General features: G+C 45.0%; 1 protein-coding gene across 1 annotated transcript in view; it reads right to left on the bottom strand.

The window, feature by feature from the left end:
- Window positions 1-324: 324 nt before the first annotated feature.
- Window positions 325-12,207, bottom strand: part of hspbap1 (hspb associated protein 1) — a 77,738-nt gene continuing 65,855 nt past the window's right edge. Inside the window, exons 7-8 of the mRNA XM_067987083.1 lie at window positions 2,535-2,645; window positions 325-972 (exon numbers count right to left, since the gene is read on the bottom strand). Coding sequence (XP_067843184.1) covers window positions 460-972; window positions 2,535-2,645 — 624 coding nt within the window. The 3' untranslated portion in view covers window positions 325-459. The remainder of the gene's footprint in view (window positions 973-2,534; window positions 2,646-12,207) is intronic.

Here is a 12,207-nt window from a genome sequence, read left to right as displayed (position 1 = left end):
CCCAATATCTTGTCTTGTTTTATATTTAATATCCTCCAATGCAGGTCACGTTCGGATCTAATTCTAATGTAAAACTAATAAGCATAGAAAATGTGATGACCGTTTATAAATATTACAGATACTGGTAAACTTTCTCTGTGGAATTGCTCAGTCAATTGATAAATAAGTATTATTTTATATTTACAAGATGGCGAAACAAGAAACTCACTCCACAGAGATATCTGACAGCCAGAGCCTACAAATACATCCAGACAGTTGACAAAAGTAATTGCCAATGGTAAATGCTGTCAGAAAAATGTGACCAAATATTATGACAACAGAAAGTAAGGTTTGTAGCCAAGGAGTGCATGCCCGGCATAGGATTTTTAATAATACAGGTACATCGAGACAGACACTTCCTCTTAGTAATGATCCTTTTTTGTTTCCACACTTAAAAAAAAAATCAATGAGCTAGTCTAACTAATGAGAGCTGTGCCTGTCCAGCAGAATTTCAGTCATTAAGCGGATGACGTCAGGGTGAACCAAGCAGTTTAGCAAATCGTCGGTGGATATCGTCGTCCTGTGAATCCCTGTGCCAGCAGGTTTGGAATGACAGTCCATTCTTTCACGATAATTATTAACTTCCAGGTTATTGGTCAGAGAGTTGTTATGGTCCTCAGAGACACTCGATACGCTGTCCTCGACTGCGGCATCTGCTTCTCGACAAACGGGAATGAGGTTAGGTCCGAAAGAGATGCTGGGGGTGAGGACGGACTTTTCCTTCACAGGGCTCCTCACAGCATCTGTGGCTGCAGACTGCCCTGCTCCTTCACCTGAATCACATTTCCGTTTCTTAGAAAAAGCAGACCAACCCCGTACTGGGTGGTTTCCACTCTTCGTGGAGCTAGCCGGGTAAATCTTTGGCTTATCTAAACAAGCCTGAACTGCAAGGTTTACATAGTGCAGGTTGGTCTCGTGTGAGGTGACAGCAACCTAAACACAGAAAGAGAAGCACTATTAAAATATTTTGATTTATAAATATATACACTTATTATTTCAATATATTAATATTTTGTATACGACACAGATGCACTTTAAATGTGTCCGTAACACAAAAAATCTGTTACACTTTTTTTTTGATTGGCCCCTGGAAAATTTGAGCCGATCAATAAACACTCCGATACCACGGCCCAGAGTTTGCACTTGATTGCGCTGGCTTTTTCAGCGCAGAACAGCCGGCGTAATTCGAGTTTCTGCGATCTTTTGTGCTGGCTGAAAGAAAAAAAAAACTGAAACTGGTCCTGCCCACAAAACTGGCCGCCCCCCCTCCCCCCCACTCGAAACAACGAGGGTGATGACTCTCCGATCTCCGTCAATTGTGCCCATCTGCAGCCATTCGAGGAGGATTTTAAAATTAAGCTCGCCTTCTTAGGCGCAAAGGCACTAGTCGGCATGGTTTAAACGTTTTTAAATAGTAAAAAATATTAATTGACTAAGAATCTGACTAGTCTACACCTACGAAAGTAAAGGCTTCAGTATAGTTTTTTTAAGTCATTTTCAGTAAGTTTAAATCAGGTTATTCACAGGCGGAAGACTAAACACCTTTATTAAAAATGCTTATTTTTAGTGATAAACCCATTTCCAGCTGTATTAATAAAACTGCACCATGTTACCAGTCTTAAATACATCTCTTAAATACATCGGTGATCATTTTTGATTGCTAAAAAAGATTACACTCTGTTAAGCTGCCAAATTGCACTGATTCATGGCAGATTTTACGTTTGAGATTCTGTTAATGCATTTTAAGAACATAAGAAATAGGAGCAGGAGTAGGCCAATCGGCCCCTCGAGCCTGCTCCGCCATTCAATAAGATCATGGCTGATCTGATCCTAACCTCAAATTTAAATTCATGTCCAATTTCCTGCCCGCTCCCCGTAACCCCTAATTCCCTTTACTTCTAGGAAACTGTCTATTTCTGTTTTAAATTTATTTAATGATGTAGCTTCCACAGCTTCCTAGGGCAGAAACTCGGCGTAAAATGCCCCAGCGCAATCTTCTGGTGCAATTTGTGCCCAAATTCCGATTGCGCCCAAAGCGGAAACTCCAGGCCCATCCGTTTGTCCTGATTGGATCATGGGATATTTGAGCCAGTCAAAAAACACTTTACCACTAACCATTTACTTTACTTTCACCACGTCTCGTACAAACTTCTCAGATATTCACCATGAGCAACACCACACGAGAGATCTACTAATGTATGCTTACCTGTCTAAGCTGGAAATGTACAATAAGCCAGTCAGCAAATGAAACAAAAAGATAGGTCAACATTTCCGGTGAGATCCTTCTTTGGAAACAGTGTGTTGACCGACCTGCTCTGCATCTCTAGCACTTTCTGTGTTTGTACCATATAAGATCACCAATGACACCAACAGTTAATTCATTAAATGCCCATAATTGCCGAACTTAATACTTGTCGGTATACTTTACATTTCCAAATATGGAAACTGGAACTGCTGCATGAAAGATCTGACAGACTAATCATTGGTTCACGCACCTCTGTGGTGTTCAGCCAGCTGGCAGTATCATGGCAAAGATCTGCAGACTTCAGGGCACAGACGACAGTACGCGTCAACGCCTCTCCAACTCTGGCTTCATCGTCATCAGCCTGGTAACAGAAACACTACTATCACCGGCGTTAAAAAAAAACTAAAAAGGGAGAGCACTGCTCTCCCAAAACACACGCAGCAATGCAAAAACATTTTAACACGGTTAACCAAGTGTCAACTTTAACTACGGTCCATCTGGTTTAGGTCAATATGATATGCTAAGAGTGACCCAAGCCCCCTGACCAGAACCTTAAGTCACAATAATGGTACCTATCTTTTTTTTTTCTAAACTCACTCCAAGGTGTCTGACCTCCTAACTAGGCTGTTATCTTCTCAGTTTCCAAGACTGGATGTGAAAATGTGAATTTTAACCATTTTGCTTTAGAAATGATTGCAGCATTGAAGGGTTCATTTCATCCACACGTCTCGATCGCAACAAAGCACAAAGCTTCCTCGACAGAAGGCGCCAAATAGCGACTCCCTCTTTTAAAAGAGCTCTGAGAGCGAGACTTCCCTTTTATGCACCAGGATAGATCAATGACACAATTCCGGCTTAACCTTTCAGTTATGAATACGAACTAGAATGGCCAAATGTGAAAACAGCAATGTTTTTAGGAACATAGGAACAGGAGTAGGCCATTCAGCCCCTCAAGCCTGATCTGCCATTAAATTAGCTCATAGCCGATCTGTACTTCAAGTCCATTTACCCGCCTTTGCTCCACATTCCTTGACACTCTTACCTAACGAAAATCTATCAATTTCAGACTTGAAACCTTCAACTGACCCAACACCCACAGCTTTTTTTGGGGAGAGTGTTCCAGATTTCTACCACCCTTTATATGGAGTAGTGTTTCCAGATTTTGCTCCAAAATGGCCTGGCTCTAACTTTAAGATTGCACCCCCTTGTTCTGAATCCCCCCCTTTATCTATCCTATTGACTCATTTTATCATTTTAAACACTTCGATTAGATCAGCCCTCAATCTTCTATACTCAAGGGAATACAAGCCAAGTTTATACAACCTGTCCTCATAATTTAACCCTTTAAGCCCCTGTATAATTCTGGTAAATCTGGGCTGCACCCCCTCCAAGGCCAATATATCCTTCCTGAGATGCAGCGTCCAGAACTGGAACGCAGTACTCCAGATGGGATCTGACCAGAGCTCTGTACGACTGAAGCATAAATTCCTCACACTTATATTCCAGTCCCCTTGAGCTAAAGGCCAACATTCCATTATCCTTTTTGAGTACTTTTGATATCGGTCCACCAGCTTTTAGCGATGTGTTTACATGGACGCTTAAATCTCTCTTTTTGCTCAAGGCTGCTGTTAGAAAATAAGTACGGGGGCGGGGGGGCGGGGGAGCATTATCGAAATTCGCAGCTCTCAACACAAAGCAGGTGCTTGAGTGGGTGTGGGGGACAATAAGGAAACATTTCGTGCTCAACATGAAGCAGGTGGTGGGGCAGTAATAAGGAATTACCCTTGAGCAAGAGTATTGCATAATGTATAATAACACCTTGATCTTAAACTCCCTCGCCCATCAAATCATAAGTAATGACTCATAAAAATCCTGCTGTTTCACTACCCATATTACAGCAGTCATATAAACCATGATATACCATAAACGAGAATTTATTTTGTACTTGAAATTGTTGGAGAAATTACCGTAAAATTACTGAGGTCCTATGACAATTCACAAATTAATTTAATGCAGTCAGCAAATGCTGTATTGTGACGTCTAATTATACCACACTTCTGAGACTCTCACAGGATCCTTTCATATTTTTACAAGGTTGCGCTCAAAATTTGTGACTTGCATTTTCCTCTCTTCTCTCCCTTGCATACACTATATATTGTATATAAAACAAATTTGGCACTGAGGATTACACGCAATACATTTGGGTTTATTTTCACTTCTTTCTTCAATTCCATGCAGCGCCGGTGATGGGTTCAAGACAGAAACATAGAGAGGTAGCATTTCCATTCTTCTTGTAACTTATTTCCCAGGAGTCGGGTATCTTGTCCTTTCTAACAACTTTTCTTCTGGAGTTAACGCGGATAGCATTGCATGAAAAGGTTGGCCAAGGTTCGGAAGTCCGATTGACCCCCCCACCCCACCCCATTCTTCGATGCGTTGACCTGTTCCATTGGTGTCAGCTGCCCTCCCAGCACCTACCCAAATGGCCAATCATTATGTGAGAGCCTGAACAGCGAGTGCCAGCAAGGTAGTCCGTTGTGCGAGACATCACAACCAAGCAAAGAAACCTTTTACCGAAAGCCACAGGATAGCGAGCAAGAGTGGAAAAAATAAATACTTGCATTTATATAGCGCCTTTCTTCAGGACGTCTCAAAGAGCTTCACAGCCAGTGAAGTACTTTTGAAGTGTTGCAATGTAGGAAACGCAACAGCCAATTTACGCACAGCAAGGTTCCACAAACAGTAATGTGATAATGACCAGAATATCAGTTTTGAGGTGTTGGTTGAGGGATAAATATTGGCTAGGACATTGGGGAGAACTCCCCTGTTCTCCTTCGAAGTACCACCATGGCATCTTTTATGTCCAACTGAGGGCAGATGGGGCCTCGGTTTAACGTCTCATCCGAAAGACAGCACCTCCAACAGTGCAGCACTCCCTCAGTACTGCACTGGAGTGTCAAGCCTTGATTTTATGCTCAAGTCATTGGAGTGGGACTTGAACCCACGACCTTCTGAATCAGAGACAAGAGTGCTACCAACTGAGCCATGGCTGACACTCAGGAAATTCAGACTGATATTTCCATTCATGAGTACAGGGGCTCAGACTCACGCTGCTGCCTACAGAAGATCAGCTAACTCGGCACAGGCCAGTGGATCGGGCCTACGGCCTGCCTGGTGTGTATGGTTCAGCTATTAGGTGTCAGCTGTGGCTCAATGAGTAGCACTCGCGTGTTTGAGTCAGAAGGTTGTGGGTTGAAGTCCCACTCCAGAGACTTAATCACCTAATCTAGGCTGGCACTCTAGTACAGCACTTAGGGAGTGCTGCACTGTCGGTAGTGCCGTTTTTCAGGTGCAACATTAAACCAAAGCCCTGTCTGCCCTCTCAGGTGGACGCAAAAGATCCCAGGACACTATTTTGAAGAAGAGCTGGGGAAGTGTCCTGGCCGATATTTATCCCTCAACCAACATCACTAAAAAAAAACAAATTATTTGGTCATTATCACATTGCTGTTTGTGGGACCTTGCTGTGCCTCAAATTGGCGGTCGCATTTCCTGCATTACAACAGTGACTACATTGGCTATAAAAGGCTGTGGGACATCCTGAGGTCGTGAAAGACGTTATATAAATGCAAGTTCGTTCTTTTTTATTCATTGGGCAGTGCAATTACTTAATGAGACACTAGGAACTCTTTACCTTTGTAATAAAATTGCTATAGTGTTACATTTGATGGTGGGGTGTATATCAGGTGCACCTAAACACAAATACAGTAAACCATTGTTATAATGTGCTTGGCAGCCAGACTAAGCTTGTGTTGTAGCAACCAACACTCAGTAACCATGAGGCTCTCTTCATTCTTTAACCCGTAGCATGCTATATGTAGATTTCCAGTGTGTTCAACACGATTCTCAGGCTCACCCAATGGCTCACTGGTTTTATAAAGTGAGCTATCATATTGCACAGCACCATCAATCCCAACAGGAGCCCCCAAGGTAAGAGCTTGAGTGCATTTGGAGGTGGGGGAGGGGGGGGGGGGGGAGAAGAGAGAAAGACACAGGAGGCGAAGGGAAAGCAGCAGTTTGGAGGAATTGGGGGAACAGACAGAAATATAGTTGGCGGGTAGATGCCAGAATCAACATTTTTTGGGGGGTGGGGTGGAGGGAGGGAAAGAAGCCAGCAGCAGCACTCGGTAGGGGGGGGGGGGCGGTAGAAGAGAAAGAGGGAGGGCAGCAGCCAGAAGCAGCACTTCGTTGGGAGGAGGGAGAAAAAGAGAAGCAGCATTTCTTGAGGTGGGAGAAGGAGAATGGGAAGCCAGAAGCAGCACTTTTCGGGAAACTGTTTCTCGCTGGTCTTTGTTATTTTTAAAAAAGGAAAAACAACCTTAATAACATTTATACTTTATAAAATAGTTTATTCTGGTTAATTTTGATGTAAAAAATTACCATTTCCCAGAGGAGCATACCCATGGCTATCTTTAGAAATTCACTCATCAACTGCAAACTCTGTTGGAGAGGCCTGTTAAAATTCTCAATTGGCTGCCTAGTCCTGACTTGAACGATCCAGTCAATAAGACTGGGTGAAGGTTCACTGGGTGCCGATAGCAATTTTAAAAAAACACGTTTCCTCCAGAAACAGATCATTTGCTATAACTGAAAGAAAAGTTTAAAAGGAAAATAATTCATAGAATTACACAGAACATACATCACAGAAACAGGCCATTCGGCCCAACTGGTCCATGCCAGCGTTTATGCTCCACACGAGCCTCCTCCCACCCTCTTCATCTGACCCTATCAGCAGAACCTTCTATTCTTTTTTCCCTCATGTGCTTATCTATCTTCCCCTTAAATGCATTCCAAAAATAGCAGAGGGTAGTTTTCAGTATAATTGAGCATATGTCCCATTCTTTTTCGATGAAGAAGAATGCAACACCATGTTCATTAATTATAGTTTCTAAAATTTTGGAAATGCAACAAATAGTGTCAATAAAAAAAAACTAAATTTTCTTTGGGGAGGGTGGGGGCGGGGAGGGGACATGGCCCCAGATCCCCCTTGGAAATAAACCTCTGTCAGACTTTCATGTACTTCCAAGGGATGGAATGTGGGCATACGCATAGCCTAAGTTACAAGCCTATGTCCCACTGCACATTGTATGTAATTAGTTGCTTTTTGCACATCATTGTCATTTATTCGGGTCTCTTTTCCAGTTATCAACTTTTTTTTTGGTGCTGTTGGTCAGCTTTTTGCCAGTTTTCTGGATTGGAATGGACACACAACTCTCCTCAATTTTTCTTATTCTCACCCTCAAGACTTCTAAAATTTATTCCAGCATCTCATTTTCCTCTCATGGCTTTGAACGCACATCTTACATAGAAACTACAACACGGAAACGGGCCGTCCAGCTCAGCCAGTCGATGTTGATGTTGATGTTTATCCTTCACACGAGCAGTGGTCCTAATCCCATGTGCCGGCCCTGTTCCTATATCCCTTTATCGCCCTTTCCTTTAACCACCTGTCTAACCTATTCTTAAATGTTGACATGGCCTCTGCTTTAATCACTAGTTCAGCTAGTGCATTGCACAGCCTCATAACCCTCTGTAAAAAAAAGTGTCTCCTGCTCTCTGTCCTAAATCTTTTACATTTAATCTTTATATTTATGTCCCATAAACTACTTGAAACATTATTTTTCTCTCTACTCTATCCCGCCCTTTCATAATTTTAAACAAATCTTTCATATCACCTTGTGATCCCTATTATAACAAAGACAGCCCCATTTTTTCCCAAGTCTTTCAAGTCAAGTTTAACTCATCTACATGATCTATTTTGTCACTCATAACTAGATCGAGCAACACCTTTCCCATAGTAGGCATTCGAACATACTGCTTTAGAATGGAGTCCTCCACATATTTGAGGAATTCTATTCCCTTTTATCCTCGTCAGCTTGGGTCAGTTGGTAGCACTCTCCCTTCCGAGTCAGAAGACTGTCAATTCAAGCCCCACTCCAACACATAATATCTAGGCTGACTCATCAGTGTGTACTCGAGGAATACTGCATTGTCAGAGATGCCGTCTTTCGGGTGAGATCTTAAACCAAGGTCCTGACTGCCCGCTCATGTGGACATAAAAGATCCCGTGGCCCTACTTGAAGAGCAGGATGTTCTTTCTTGCCAACATTAACTGGTAATTTTCTTAATTTGCTGTTTGCGGGGCATTGCTGCGCACAAAGTAGCTGCTGTGGTTCTCTACCTAACAATGATTGCACTACGTAGGTAATTTATTGGCTGTGAAGTGCTTTGGGACATCTTGAAGATGTGATAAGGCCAGCTAAACATTGCGAAGACTGAAGTCATCGTCTTTGGCACTCGCCACAAACTCTGTGCCCTTGCCAGCGACTCCATCCCCTCCTCAGCCACTCTCTCAGTCTGAATCAGACTCTCCGCAGTCCCTACTTCATATTCAACTCTGAGCCGAGCTCCAGCCATCATATCCTCTCTATCAAAAAGACTGCCTACTTCCACCTCCGTATCATCGCCTGCCTCCGCCCCTACCTCAACCTAATTGCCACTGAAACACTCATCCATGCCTTTGTTATCTTCATGATGTGGAGATGCCGGTGATGGACTGGGGTTGACAATTGTAAACAATTTTACAACACCAAGTTATAGTCCAGCAATTTTATTTTAAATTCACAAGCTTTCGGAGATTTTCTCCTTCCTCAGGTAAATGTTTCAAGATCTCCTTGAAGCCTACGCATTTATACATATTGAATAATACATGGTGTTTACAGACTGCCCCTGCAACTGCCCGTTGCCAAGGCAATCACCGTGTTCAGACAGAGAGGTGTCATCTGCAGAACCCCCGAATACACATTCAACAAAAAAACAAACAGGGAAAAAAAAAGAGAAAAAAAAAACAGAGAGAGGCAGAAACATCCGGAAGGCAGAGAGAGCCAGCAAATGACCCATTATATTAAAAATAGATAACATTTGTTCACTGGTGGGGTAACGTGTAGCGTGACATGAACCCAAGATCCCGGTTGAGGCCGTCCTCATGGGTGCGGAACTTGGCTATCAATTTCTGCTCGACGATTTTGCGTTGTCGTGTGTCTCGAAGGCCGCCTTGGAGTACGCTTACCCGAAGGTCGGTGGATGAATGTCCATGACTGCTGAAGTGTTCCCCGACTGGGAGGGAACCCTCCTGTTTGGCGATTGTTGCGCGGTGTCCGTTCATCCGTTGTCGCAGCGTCTGCATGGTCTCGCCAATGTACCATGCTCTGGGGCATCCTTTCCTGCAACGTATGAGGTAGACAACGTTGGCCGAGTCACAGGAGTATGAACCATGCACCTGGTGGGTGGTGTCATCTCGTGTGATGGTGGTATCTGTGTCGATGATCTGGCATGTCTTGCAGAGGTTACATGAAAACCAAGAGCAGGAAGCTTGAGAAACTCGGCATCACCACCAGCAACGACCAAGCTTCCCCTGGTACCACGGTTGCAACCACAGGGAAGTCTATTGTCAATTTATCCGACCACACCCTTCAACCAGACGAAATCGAAGTTCTCAGCCGAGGGCTCAATTTCTGCCCCACTACCAAAATGGACCCCACTAGTCTCGCGGCGGACACAGAGGAATTCATCAGGAGAATGAGGCTCCGGGAATTCTACCACAAACCCCAAGATTTCAGCAGCGAACCCAATGAGACAATCGACGATCCGGAACAGCAGACAGAGGGATCCGCGGTACAGCAACCGAAGAGGAAAGAGTCAAACTGGACTCCTCCGGAGGGTCGCTGCCCTCAGCTGGACATGTATGCTCAAGCTGTCAGGAAATGCGTCAATGCCAGATTCATCAGCCGCACTCAGAAGACAGTCCAGAATGTCACCCGAGCACAACGCAACGCCATCAACGCTCTCAAGACCAACCGCAACATCGTCATCAAACCAGCAGACAAAGGAGGAGCCATAGTCATACAGAACAGAACAGACTATTGCAAAGAAGCATACCGACAACTGGACAACCAGGAACACTACAGACGGTTACCCGCAGATCCGACCAAAGAACACACCCACCAGCTCAACAAACTGATCAAGACCTTCGATCCAGACCTTCAAAGCATCCTACGCATTCTCATCCCACGTAATCCCCGCGTGGGAGACTTCTACTGCCTCCCAAAGATACACAAAGCCAACACACCCGGACGTCCCATCGTATCAGGCAACGGAACCCTGTGTGAGAACCTCTCTGGATACATCGAGGGCATCCTGAAACCCATCGTACAGGGAACCCCCAGCTTCTGTCGCGACACTACAGACTTCCTACAAAAACTCAGTACCCACGGACCAGTTGAACCAGGAACACTTCTCACCACGATGGACGTCTCGGCACTATACACCAGTATCCCCCACGATGACGGCATCGCTGCGACAGCATCAATACTCAACACCAACAACAGCCAATCTCCGGAAGCCATCCTACAACTCATCCGCTTCATCCTGGATCACAATGTCTTCACCTTCGATAACCAGTTCTTTACCCAAACACACGGAACAGCCATGGGGACCAAATTCGCACCCCAATACGCCAACATTTTCATGCACAAGTTCGAGCAGGACTTCTTCACTGCACAAGACCTCCAACCAACACTATACACCAGATACATCGACGACATTTTCTTTCTATGGACCCACGGCAAGGAATCACTAAAGAGACTACACGATAACATCAACAAGTTCCATCCCACCATCAAGCTCACCATGGACTACTCCTCAGAATCAGTTTCTTTCTTGGACACACGAATCTCCATCAAAGACGGGCACCTCAGCACCTCACTCTACCGCAAGCCCACGGACAACCTCACGATGCTCCACTTTTCCAGCTTCCACCCCAACCACGTCAAAGAGGCCATCCCCTATGGACAGGCCCTGCGAATACACAGGGTCTGCTCAGACGAGGAGGAACGCGATGGACACCTACAGACGCTGAAAGACGCCCTAGTAAGAACGGGATATGACGCTCGACTCATCGATCGACAGTTCCGACGGGCCACAGCAAAAAATCGCATAGACCTCCTCAGGAGACTAACACGGGACGCAACCAACAGAGTACCCTTTGTCGTCCAGTACTTCCCCGGAGCGGAGAAACTACGCCATGTTCTTCGCAGCCTTCAACATGTCATCAATGAGGACAAACACCTCGCTATGGCCATCCCCACACCTCCACTACTCGCCTTTAAACAGCCACCCAACCTCAAACAGACCATCGTTCGCAGCAAACTACCCAGCTTTCAAGAGAACAGCGTCCACGACGCCACACAACCCTGCCACGGTAACCTCTGCAAGACATGCCAGATCATCGACACAGATACCACCATCACACGAGATGACACCACCCACCAGGTGCATGGTTCATACTCCTGTGACTCGGCCAACGTTGTCTACCTCATACGTTGCAGGAAAGGATGCCCCAGAGCATGGTACATTGGCGAGACCATGCAGACGCTGCGACAACGGATGAACGGACACCGCGCAACAATCGCCAAACAGGAGGGTTCCCTCCCAGTCGGGGAACACTTCAGCAGTCATGGACATTCATCCACCGACCTTCGGGTAAGCGTACTCCAAGGCGGCCTTCGAGACACACGACAACGCAAAATCGTCGAGCAGAAATTGATAGCCAAGTTCCGCACCCATGAGGACGGCCTCAACCGGGATCTTGGGTTCATGTCACGCTACACGTTACCCCACCAGCGAACAAATGTTATCTATTTTTAATATAATGGGTCATTTGCTGGCTCTCTCTGCCTTCCGGATGTTTCTGCCTCTCTCTGTGTTTTTTTTTCTCTGTTTTTTTTTCCCTGTTTGTTTTTTTGTTGAATGTGTATTCGGGGGTTCTGCAGATGACACCTCTCTGTCTGAACACGGTGATTGCC

The sequence above is a fragment of the Heptranchias perlo genome, chromosome 7 (genome assembly GCF_035084215.1).
Source record: "Heptranchias perlo isolate sHepPer1 chromosome 7, sHepPer1.hap1, whole genome shotgun sequence".
NCBI classification, from domain to species: Eukaryota; Metazoa; Chordata; class Chondrichthyes; order Hexanchiformes; family Hexanchidae; genus Heptranchias; species Heptranchias perlo.
Note: the sequence above shows the minus strand (reverse complement) of the source record. Positions and strands in the feature narration are given on the sequence as shown.